This window comes from Budorcas taxicolor, chromosome 13, assembly GCF_023091745.1.
Source record: "Budorcas taxicolor isolate Tak-1 chromosome 13, Takin1.1, whole genome shotgun sequence".
Lineage (NCBI taxonomy): Eukaryota > Metazoa > Chordata > Mammalia > Artiodactyla > Bovidae > Budorcas > Budorcas taxicolor.
The window spans coordinates 17,868,989-17,880,692 of NC_068922.1; the positions used below are offsets into that span (position 1 = coordinate 17,868,989).

Here is an 11,704-nt window from a genome sequence, read left to right on the forward strand (position 1 = left end):
CTGTCAGGAATACAGCATCACCATATTTTAGGGGGCTTTCTTCATCTAGGCAAGCTACAAATCAAGACCTTGATTTCTAAACTTCCATCTCAAGAAACCCAAACTCCACTTCCTCATTCCAGCAGTGGTGTGTTTCAAGTGACTTAAGTGGGTTCATCTCTCAACTTTTTTCCTTCAGAGTGTAACAGTGCAACAGAGATCCATGCCCTGAGGGTTCCCCCTCAAGTTTTCTACTGAGCATGACCTGAACACCAGACCCTGAATCAAACACTCACCCAGTTCACCCAGATTGTCCAGCTGCAGAGATGAGATTTGATAAGGTCCACAAAAATACAAAACGGCACTAAGCATTCAAACCAAGCCAGAATGAAGCAGAAAACACAGATGAGAGCTTTACCAACTCGAACAATCTTTACATTTCTCCTCAAAACAGAGTCTCGGAGGAGAGTCCAATGTGAGTATTGATAAAATATGAAAAACCCCCACAAAAAACCAGCTGATTTTGAAGTTGAAGTAAAAAATAAAACTGCTGGCTAAAAGAAGAAAAATGTACCACACCTCTCAGTATATTGCATTAAAAAGGGAAAAAAGAAAGGAGAAAAAAAGGAAAAGGCACAGAGAAGAAAAACACATGACCTTTTAATCTGAGTAATGGAATCACACACCATTCAGTGCACCCAGAACGCCACGGCACCATCAGAGTCAAGGGCACAGATTGCTGTCCACAGCACTCCGAGGAGCCCCACCTCAGGGCCTGGGCCAGCTCCACGGAGTCCACATGAGTACAGAAGGCAGTCCTGTGGGGGACCAGTGGTATGGTCCACACGGTGCCCCAGGAGGCCTGCACTGCAGCCTCTGGTGTGCGCAGGACGGCCACCATGTCAGTTTCTCTGTCACTTTGACTCACGGAGCCCGCAAAAGGGGCAGAGGGGAGCTGCCCTCTGGGGAAATGAGATGTGGCAAAGTCTGGGGACGTGTCTGACTGTCCTGAGGAGTGGGTGGAGGGAGGGGCGCTGCTAAGCATGCTACCATGGACAGGCAGCAGCAGCACCACCACCAAGGAAGGATCTTGCCCAAAGCGTCAACAACGCCAAGGCTGAGAGACCCAGTGGGCCTTCACTGAGGACGCCTGCTTTACTGAACGTGACCCTGATCTTCACCCCAAGAGGCCAGGCTCCATAAATATCCCCTCACACGTGAATACAGCTCATCAAGACAGAAACCCATTTATGAAAATCAGCTTGAGGTCCTTCTTGGCTGGATGTCAGCACTCTGTTCCGGACCCAGAAGGCGGGGGACAGCACTCGCCCAGTGCCCCGGCTGCCACCCTTCTGCATCCAACGTGAAGACACAGATCGAGCCTGAGGCCCCTGGGGGCTGGGTGGCCAGGACGAGGGTGACTCACCTGGCCTCAGTGGCTGGGGCCCGCACTTACTCGTTCCGCCCTCTCTTGTCCTCACACTCTGTCCACAGCGCCTTCTGTCCTTCCCTCTGAGCCATCACAGCACTATTTTACCCCAGACACAGGAATAACTTTTGTTTTCAAAAAACCCGACTCTAGATTCCCCAAGGGCTCCTCCCAGAACATTCTTGGTTAAATGAGAGAAGGCAATGTGGTCCAGTTATCCAGTCTCCTAGCTCCACACCAGAGGCCCACAGGGCCCCAGTAGACCATCCCCACCAACTGAAAACCACAGCCACACTCGCCATCCAGACCCAGTCATTCTCAAAGGCTCAGAGACACCCAACATGGCCCAGGAGCAGAGCCACTGAGCACTCCTGGGCCACCGTGGGGGCTGTGCTTGTCTGGGGGTCTTGTGCTCGGTCACCTCCCTGCTTCTCGAGGCCACTGCAGCTCCTTCACACACACTCTGCTCACATCCTGCACTCCCATCACCCGGGGGCCAGTGACAGCTGCAAAACCAGCAACAAAGCCACACCACCCTCGCTGCAAAGGAGCAGGCCCTGCAGCCAGGCCAGGGCTCTGAACAACCAGCCTCTGGGAAGAGAGCGGCGTGCGAAGCAAGGACTATGCTCTCCTCCTCCAGTTCAGGGCTGTGTGGTTAAAAGCTAAAGTCACACTTCTGAAGGCCAGCTCTGCTATGCTTCCTCCAGACGTCTGACAAAATGCAAGAAACAGAAAATTAGACATTAGCTTTATCTTAAGAATCAAATGTACGCTAACATTACAGTGAATGAACGAGTCCCCACTGCAGCTTGCAGAAGACAGAAGGCATTTTCCAACGCTGCAGAAACTCTGCTTACTAATGCCTTTCAAGTAAAGGAGTAACAAGGACTACACATTAAAATAACCACCCATCACTTACAGCTTGAGGGGAAAAAAGACTGTCCGCATAAAACTGGCAAAAGTAATGTTCACCATAAACGAAAGTACTGCTTGATTGTTTCGGGAGTTCAAAATTTTCGAAGCTGAATTCAAACACAGCATCATGACTTCAACCCTCGTCCTAGATTTTGGCAGGACACACAGGGAGCCCTAAAACCTGGACTGACTAGCAACTGTACAAAATCTAGATCCACATCTAAAAACAAGAGCGTGTTTAAAAGATGATGATTACACTTAACAGAACAGCTGTCATCAACTGGTATCCTGAGTCAGAGGTTCATTAATGGACAAAATTCTAAGTGTGGAGCAAAGTCTTCTCTTGAAGTACAGGCCTTTCAACCTATCAATCCATGCACCAATTCCCCAGATTAATGGTCAATTTGCAGAGAGAGACAAGATTCCCCAAATATAATCAGAATATTTTTCATAGCTTTTCTTTCCCCACCAAGGACCAGAATCACACAGTCACAAGAGGAAACTTGCTTACAGAATGTTTCAAGCGCTACACTCATGGCTATACTACTTATCAACCAACTCCCATGCAGAGTATTTCCTATTCACCCTCCTCAGAGTCACAAGGTCTATAATCAGAGGCATCCAAAATAGAAGTGACTTGCATTTCACCATCCAACGAAGACTTCTGCAAAGCTCACAGAGCACGCTGGCAAGGATGTAACTGCAGTAGCTAACAATTATCTTTAGTGTACTCCAGCTGTATTCCTCTCAGTACCAGGAGCCAGCTGACATGTCTGCGGAGGCTGGTACATCTCTGCTGGGCACGGCACTCATCTGTCACACCCAATAAGCCCCCACTATACAGCCCGAGTAGGGGACAAAGACCGCAGAAAATGACCCAGAAGATAAAATCACACGTGCCAGGTAATGTATCTATAGAATAATAAAACCAGGTTGAATTTTTTTTTTTTTTTAATCAAAGTAGTATAACCAAGGGAGACTAAACACTTAGCCCAGAGATGTCTCCATTGCTGGAACATTTTAGAACTCCCTTTTTGGACTCTTTCCAGTCCAACTTTTGAGCCAGATGAAAAAACAAATAATGAAAACAAAAACCTCTTTACAAAGTCAAAACCAATGTACAGAATGTCAGTATTCTGACAAAGGTGAAGAATAACGGATTTCAAGGCTTTCCACTCCAGTATTTAACCTCCCAGCAAAGCAGCACAGAGAAGTCAGCACGCTGCTGACTGGGACCAACCGTCCCTGAGATGACCTCTCTTCTCAGAGCCACCAACTGACTTTCTAGGCAGAATCTTGCCAACCAAGGAGCCTGCCAAGTTGTCTGCTGTTGGGCCGACCACTCGATTTTAGCTTCAGCACATCCCTCTCTCCAAGCTGGCAGAGAGCAACAGAAGCCTCAAAAAGAAGCAAAGGAAGGGACCATTGGTCTCCTCTGACCTCTGCAGCTGCAGAACCAGCTGGTTAGACTTTCCCTTGAAAGAAACAGGCACAAACCATCCCCCAAATTTACTCAGGGCTGCCTGCGCTTATTTTTCAGCCCATCAACTCCTCTTTAGTTAGAGCAGTTAAAATAAAGCACCTGTATGCAGGCCTCTAAACCTTATTCTTTGAAGATTTTTTTTTTTTTTTTAAATCCCTGGCCTCACCCTTTGTCAGGGCACAAGCTGACGTTCCGAGGATGAGGGTGGACGCGGACTGGCCGGCTGGGTGGGCCCGGCACCCACGGGAGAGAGGGGAGTTGCCTCAAACACTCATCCCACCCTCTCTGTGTGGCATTATGGTGTGACTGTAGAGAGACACAACCTAGAAGGGCAATAAATGCCAAGAGGAGGAGGATTTGCAGTCCAAATTCTACTGCCTGCAAGTATCCACTCAAGTCACAGAGCTCTGTTTAACCTCATCCCACCCAGCTCTCGAACTCCACTTATCCTTCCAGGACTGCCTTGAACCCTCGATGTGTTTGCAGGACAAGCCCTCTGGCTGCTGGCTTCTCTGGCTACAGCAAGTTCATACACAGGCTGCTGTAGCTCTTACCACTCACTGCATATTTAATTCAAGAAAATCAGCCTGAACGCTACGTTCATAACAACATATATCCATCTAGCACCTCTGGTTTATTAACCATCTTAGTCTAATTTCAGGTTCCTCAGGTCACATGTCAAGGCAGTATGTTTAAGCAGAGATGCAGTGAGGCTCAGTAGGACAGATGATCCATAGCCAAGGTGGGGTCATGGCCAGAGTGCAGACTCCTGACTTCTGGGCTCTTCACCCTCCACCCACTTCACATAGCCAGAGGCATATTCTGAAAAACATTCAGAGAAGAGCCCTCCCTCTTCTCCCAGAAAGGTAGGACAGGCTAACAGTGAGTCTCAGAGCACAGAGAGGAAACGATCTCCTACCCAAGACTCGCAGCCACAAACTCAACATTTCACGATGACGCAAAGGCTGCAGAGAGAGTGAGCTCTCTCTTTCCTTCTAGCTCTCTGCTGAAAACACGAGAGGCCCTGACATCAGCTGCTGGTGCCATGCACTTACCCTGGGCGCCCAGATGTTGAATCGTTAAGGGATTTGTACTTTGAAGTGTGACAAGTGTAACACTGTCAATAGCTCTCTTGTGAAAAATACCAAACACTGCTTCCTTACAGACAAGTCCAACACTATAAACTTGGAGCTACATCTCTGACCCTGCATGATTAAAACAAGATTTCAAAACTGCTCACGTGGCTTGTCTCCCATATTTTTCTTTTTGGTTCTGCCCTTTCCTGAGTAGGAATGGATTTCATCTTTGTGTTGTTAAGTTTCATCTAGCCAGAAATGTGAAAGCAATTCATCTCAAGAGGATAGAGACAATCAGCTTTGTAGAAAAGGGTGAGAAAATCTATTCAATATTATTTCACAGAATTATTTAATACGCACTCCTCTCAAAAAGGAGCAGAAAAGTAAAAATCCTAATCACAAATACAGCTAGTCAAAAGTGCACAGGCAACAACTGAATCTCTGAAAACAAGGCAAGTGTGGGCCAGGCACAGACCACCCCCCACCTCGAATTAGCAGGCACAGGGCAGCTGAGGTGGGATCCTCTACCAAGTGAGGGCAGGCTGGACTCCAACTCTGCCACTAACCAGCTGCGGAAACTCGAGCAACTATCTTAACCTTTAAGACTCGATTACCTCTCCTGGAAAATGAAGACAAAGACATGAAGAGATTCACTGCCCTTGTCCAGAATCTGCAAGACCAGGGCAAGAGACAGCACCTCTCCAAGATTCAGTTTCCTCATGCAGAGCATGAGGGGATGGGAGCAAACGATCCCCTACTCTTAATCAGATAGGAAAATAAGTGAGCGGGGTGGTGGTCAGGGAGCCACCTGTATGCGGTCAGCCCACACTTGGTCAGGGCATCTTCACAACCTCGCAGGCAGCACTGCTAATAAATTTTAGTTTGGAAGCAAAGTCTACTGGCATGGTTTTGCCCATCAAACTCGAAAGGTTAAAGTGAGTTAAAGCCCGAGAAAAAGAATGCATAAGAGATGAACTTCCATAGGCTGCACACAGCATGGAAACTGACTGCAGGAGTCCAGGCTAATACTCCCCAACAGGCACTGCAGTCCCTGGAGTTTACACACTGGACTCTCCTGTGCACCTCCCGTGCCTGAGATGAGTGGTTCAGGTATCAGCGCTGTACAGCCCAGAACACACTTCACATTAAATACATGAAAATCACCGTGAGTGGCTGTGTCCCTAATCAAAAATGCTTATCTAGTACTTTTTGGTGTGTTAAGCATTTGAGACTCTTTTTGATCCTCAAAGATGTGAGACAGCTAAAGTCATTCATCTAAACAGACAAGGAAAGAAGACTGAACAGTATCTTGCTGTTAAACAGATTGCCACTAGCCACGGTTTCCTTTCAGTTTCCTTTCGTTTGGGTGTTTTTTCTTTCGCTATATGCTTTGAAATCTTTCTTAAGTTTCATTTTCAGGACATGACCCTATCTGCTTACCTCTCAGGTAGAAACGCACACCAAACAAAAAGTTTCCTATCCCAATCTGCTTTCATTACTACAAGTCTTACACATTCTCTGCTTCCTCTCAGTAAACACACACGCTGATGCTCTGACTGATGTCCTTCAGCAGGTGGCGTCACGCATTCAACACATAGAGCATGTCTGCAAGGTATCAGACAACCCACTATTGTAAGCGTGTGCGTTACATCAATGAATAAAAGAGTTCTATTAGAACTTACACGCTAAAGTAAGTGGAAATAGTCATGGTTACAGCTGTATGCACGAAAAGGGGCTTCGCAAGTGGTGCAGTGGTACAAGAACATATACAATGCACTATAGCTGATATGCAATAAAGAAAAACGGTGGTGCACAAAAGGCATATTAGGATTGCTGATGGGGTGACAAGAGGGGTGTCTAGTGGGGTGTCTGGGAAGGATTCACTGAAAAGTGAGGCCTGAATTGAGACTGAAAGTGGTGAGGAAGCTAGCTAGCCAAGAGCACACATGGAGAAGAGAACTCCAGGCAGAGTGACAGAGCAAAGGTCCTGAGGCAACTGCATGTCTGATGTGTTCAAGGAACAGCACGGAAGGGGCCAGTGTGGCTGCAAAGAGCAAGTGACTGAGGCAGGTAGGCAGGCACGCAGATTACAAAGGACCCTGGGGCCCACTGGAAGGCCTGCGTTGTCAAATTCACTGTAAGACTTTTATTCTATGTGACAGAAGGAGTCGCTGCAGCTTTCTAAGCAGAGGAGTGATGTGTTAAAAGTTCTCAGAAGGATCTCAGTGCAGCAGCAGTGCTGAGAACAGACTGCGGTGGGTAAGCTTGGAGAGAGGCAGGGAGACCAGTCGGGCTCATTACATGGCAACAGCAGGAGAGGTTTTAGAGTGGTCAGATTCTGCACCAGGTCTTAGTTGTGGCATGCAGAGTCGTTGATCTTCATTGCTGTCAGTGGGATCTGGTTCCCTGACGACTGATCAAGCCTGATCCCCTGCACTGGGAGTGTGGAGTCTTAGCCACTGGGCCACTAGGGGAGTCCCTCTGGATGTACTTTGAAGGCAGAGTCATGCTGCCCAGCAGACTGAACAGGAGATGAGGAAGTGATAGGGTGGTCCAGGATGACAGCTAGTCCCTGGATGAAGTGGCTCTCAATCATTTTAAGATTTGAGTTTGTCAACCCAAACTGACACACCAGGTACAGGTATTATAATTATCCTGATTTATTTGGCCTCACTGAATTTTAAATTCTCTTTAGTCCCTTCCTCCTCTTCTTCTTCCATAAAAAACGGTCCCATCAGGTAAGACCAGTTGTTACAGACGGAAGAAGAGAAACCACAGATATGACCCGGTGACCCACAGCCTACCCAAGAAGGCAAGCCCAGCCTAGTTACTATCTGATGGCTAGTCAAGCAACACTGGAAAGTTTCCACTTGTAATTTAATGGCTCCATGGCTTTGGGCAAGTCATTTCTCCTCTCTCCTTTGCTTCTGGTCCTAAAGTAAGGATGACATTATCCCCAAGGTTACTGTGACTAAATGTTACTAAATGAATGAGTTACTAAATGAAATGTTACTGTCACTAAATGTGACTAAATGTTACTAAATGAATGAGCTGATCTCAAGTAACATGTAAGTGCTATACTTTGTTATCATCATTGTTGCTAAGTGTTTCTGTTACTTCTTGATCTCAAAATAACTTTATAAGAAGTAACATTTCTTTCAGTTCAGTTTCAGTCCCTCGGACTCTTTGCGACCCCCTTAACTGCAGCACACCAAGCCTCCCTGTCCATCACCAACTCCCGGAGTTCACCCAAACTCATGTCCATCGACTCGGTGATGCCATCCAGCCTTCTCATCCTCTGTCATCCCCTTCTCCTCATGTCCCCAATCCCTCCCAGCATCAGTCTTTCCCAATGAGTCAACTCTTCGCATGAGGTAGCCAAAGTACTGGAGTTTCAGCTTTAGCATCAGTCCTTCCAAAGAACACCCAGGACTGATCTCCTTTAGAATGGACTGATTGGATCTCCCTGCAGTCCAAGGGACTCTTAAACATTTACTTAGTAACATTTATTTCATTTAGTAACTCATTCATTTTCTTATCTAATGAGTCTAACATAAATTTCTAAGACAGGAATAACCTAACATTGTGTGTCAACTGCTCAATCATGTCCGACTCTTTGCAACCCCATGGACTGTAGCCCTCCAGGCTCCTCTGTCCATGGGATTCTCCAGGCAAGAATACTGGAGTGGGTAGCCATTCCCTCCTCCAGTGGATAGCGTACACCAAATATAAAAGGAGGCACGTTCCCCTTGGACGTCATGGAAGCCTAATACAATCATTGAAATTCTACAGACAAACATTACCTGCTGTGTTTGGGTGTGGAAAACGTGAACCTAGTATCCTTGGTGCTCTAAAGAAACTAAGCTAACCAAGCTCTATGAATTTCTCTGAATCTTCCAAGTCTAGCTAACTGGAAGGTCTTTCAGGACAGAAGAAATATGGTACTTAGGCACTTCAGCTTTTGTTATGTACTAAAATTAAGAACTCTTGAGACGCAGTTTTTAAAAGTTTAATCGTCTAACAATCAGAAGTTAAAATACAAATATATATATACATATCTATACACTACAACTTAAACAAATCTATTTTCTTCTGTCAGCTTCTGACACAATGAGTTCCCATGGAAAATGCCTCTGAACAACAATGACAATTCCAAGACACCTCAACCAGTGATTTTCAAACCAGTATCATCTCAGAATCACCTGGAGAGCTTTACACATACTCATGCCAAAGCCCAGTCCTAGATTTCTGGTCTAACTGAAATCATTGAGAACAGCTGAATAGGTAAACTACAAATATTACTGACTGAATGCGGTAGACAGAACATTATTTAAATAGTGAATGAGGACTTCTGGGTTTAAATTAGCATCATAACCAGTGAGTTCTGGGGAATGAAGACACTACAGCCCAGATGAGAAATCCTCTTAACCTGCTCTGCTAGTCTCTCAAACCATCCCAAAGCTCCAAAACAAGAACTGCTGATCTTTCAAATGTTTCCTCAAAAACAAATGACCAAAACTTCGACTTCTTCCAAATGAAAGAACACACATCATTCTACATTTTTCTGGCAAAATCCTTCTACACCTTATTGCCAAATAGCTGGCTGTAGTTACTTTTATTTTCCCCTTTCCTTATTACAGTCATAACAGCATGCAGCCTGGGTCTAAGAAATGCGAGTCTTCCTTTTGTTTTACATTAATCCATTATTTAAAACAATGTCTCTACCCAATAGCAGGACACAACACAAGGGAGAAGTTATTTCCAATGTTCCAACAATGTATATGAATAACGATATTCTACAACAAAGTAATTCATTCCTTTATAATACAATGGTTATTCAGTCTTTATTACATGCTGGACACTTCTTTCAGGTGCTTGGCACCACAGAAGTGATCGAAACAAGTGGGACTTAATACCTTTCTGCTGTGCATGTGTGCTAAGTTGCGTCATTCATGTCCCACTCTTTTCGATCCCATGGACTATAGCCCACTATGTTCCTCTGTCCATGGGATTTCCCAGGCAAGAATACTGGAGTCGGTTGTCATTTCCTTCTCCAGGGGATCTTCCCCACCCAGGGATTCTTTACCACTGAGCTACCAGGGAGGGCTTCCCAGCTGGCGCTACTTAGTGGTAAAGAACCTGCCTGCCAATGCAGGAGACTCAAGAAATTCGGGTTTGCACCCTGGGTCAGGAAAATCCCCAGGAGAAGGAAATGGTAACCCACTCCAGTATTCTTGCCTGGACAATCCCATGGACAGAGGAGCCTGGCTGGCTACACTCCATGGGGGTCACAAAGAGTCAGCCAGGACTGAATCCACTTCGCACCCATGCACCCAGACAACCAGGGAAGCCCAGGTTAACACAATGGAAGTTAAAATAACACCATTAGAAATGTCATACTGAACCCTAACTTACTGTCTACTATAAACCGGATATTTTGTTAGTCTCTCTTTACATATGGTACCCATTTAATAAAGTTGTTCTAAAAAGATGAATTTAGTATTTACAAGAAATTAAATGACGGCAAACAATGAAAAAATTCTTCCCCGTGGCAGAGTTTAAATTTGGCTTTGCATACTAGATGGAATGCGCCATTCTAAAAGCGACAAGAATGAATTATGACAGAGTTGTGCCAATTCATTCACACAAGAAATTTTTTTCAAATTAGTTCAACCACATCAACTGTGAAAAGAATCGGTGGTTTAAAGAAAAAGTCAAGATTTCATAAAAATATATTTCCAATTTCAAAATTTTTTAAGTTGAAAATTACATAAACTGTTTGATGCATAAACTACCCATCTATTAGATATTAAATCACATAAGCTTATTGATAAAACAGTACTAATAAAATACTGTAAGACCAATAAAATCAACAATCATTACTAGGAGCAGCGATCAGTCTTAACTTCCTTTACAAATCCTAGTCCAGAAGTCATTGAAATCACTCAGAAATTCACAGGACTGTAATTCAACCTCAAGCAAAAACAAGGGGACTTATTCCAAAGCTGTCTGCAAATCACTGCGATAATACTGTAAAGAAAAAAAAATGTTAAAGAATTCAGGTGACGTTATTTGACTGCAATCTCTCAACATTCCCCCACCCAAAATCCTTTTTGTTGTTGGTATTTCGCGAGGAGGGCTGTGGGGATTTTTTTTTTGGTTTTTTAAAGAAATGGGGTCAGGGCCAGCAAGTGGGCTCAATTCGCCAGTTTCCGGGGAGCCGACCCAGGCATTCAGTCCTCGGCCATGCCCAGGGTCCCCATCTCCTTCGCCTCTCGGGATACAGATAGGCTCACCCTTCCGCGCGCAACTCGACAGGCAGCTCCGCCGGACAGACAACCGGAGCCCGGCCTGGACCCCGCCCCGGCCCGCTCTCCGGGGCGAAGACCCCGGTCCGCTCGCGGTAACCGGCCGAGAGCAACGGCCGCCAGGCGGGGCGCGGGGTGCGGGGCGAGCGCGCAGGCGGCGCGGGGCGTCGGAGGAATCAGAGGGACCCCCGCCCGCCCGCCTCACCGTCGATGTTCTCCCGGTCGCTGATGTGCTGCAGGTTGCAGCCCGTGTCCTCGCGGCTCAGGTCGGCGTCGGGCCGGCAGGACTCCAGCCGCGAGTGGGCATTCCTGCGGAGCTTGGGGCTGGACGACACGCAGCACGAGGCGGTGTTCCCCATGGCTGGCGCCCCGGCCCCGGCGCGGCCCCGGGTCAGCAGCGGCGGCGGCGGCGCGGCCTCGCCATGGGCGGCCCGGCTCCCCTCGCCCGGCCCGGCGGCCTGTCCGCGGCGGAGGAGCGCCCGCGCCCGCGCGACTGCGGCCGCCCGGCCCGGCT

The 11,704-nt window shown here is 46.8% G+C and overlaps 1 protein-coding gene across 1 annotated transcript in view; it reads right to left on the minus strand.

The window, feature by feature from the left end:
- Positions 1–11,602, minus strand: part of CCNY (cyclin Y) — a 107,428-nt gene extending 95,826 nt beyond the window's left edge. The window contains exon 1 of the mRNA XM_052650734.1: positions 11,396–11,602. Coding sequence (XP_052506694.1) covers positions 11,396–11,549 — 154 coding nt within the window. The 5' untranslated portion in view covers positions 11,550–11,602. The remainder of the gene's footprint in view (positions 1–11,395) is intronic.
- Between the last annotated feature and the right edge of the window lie 102 nt (positions 11,603–11,704).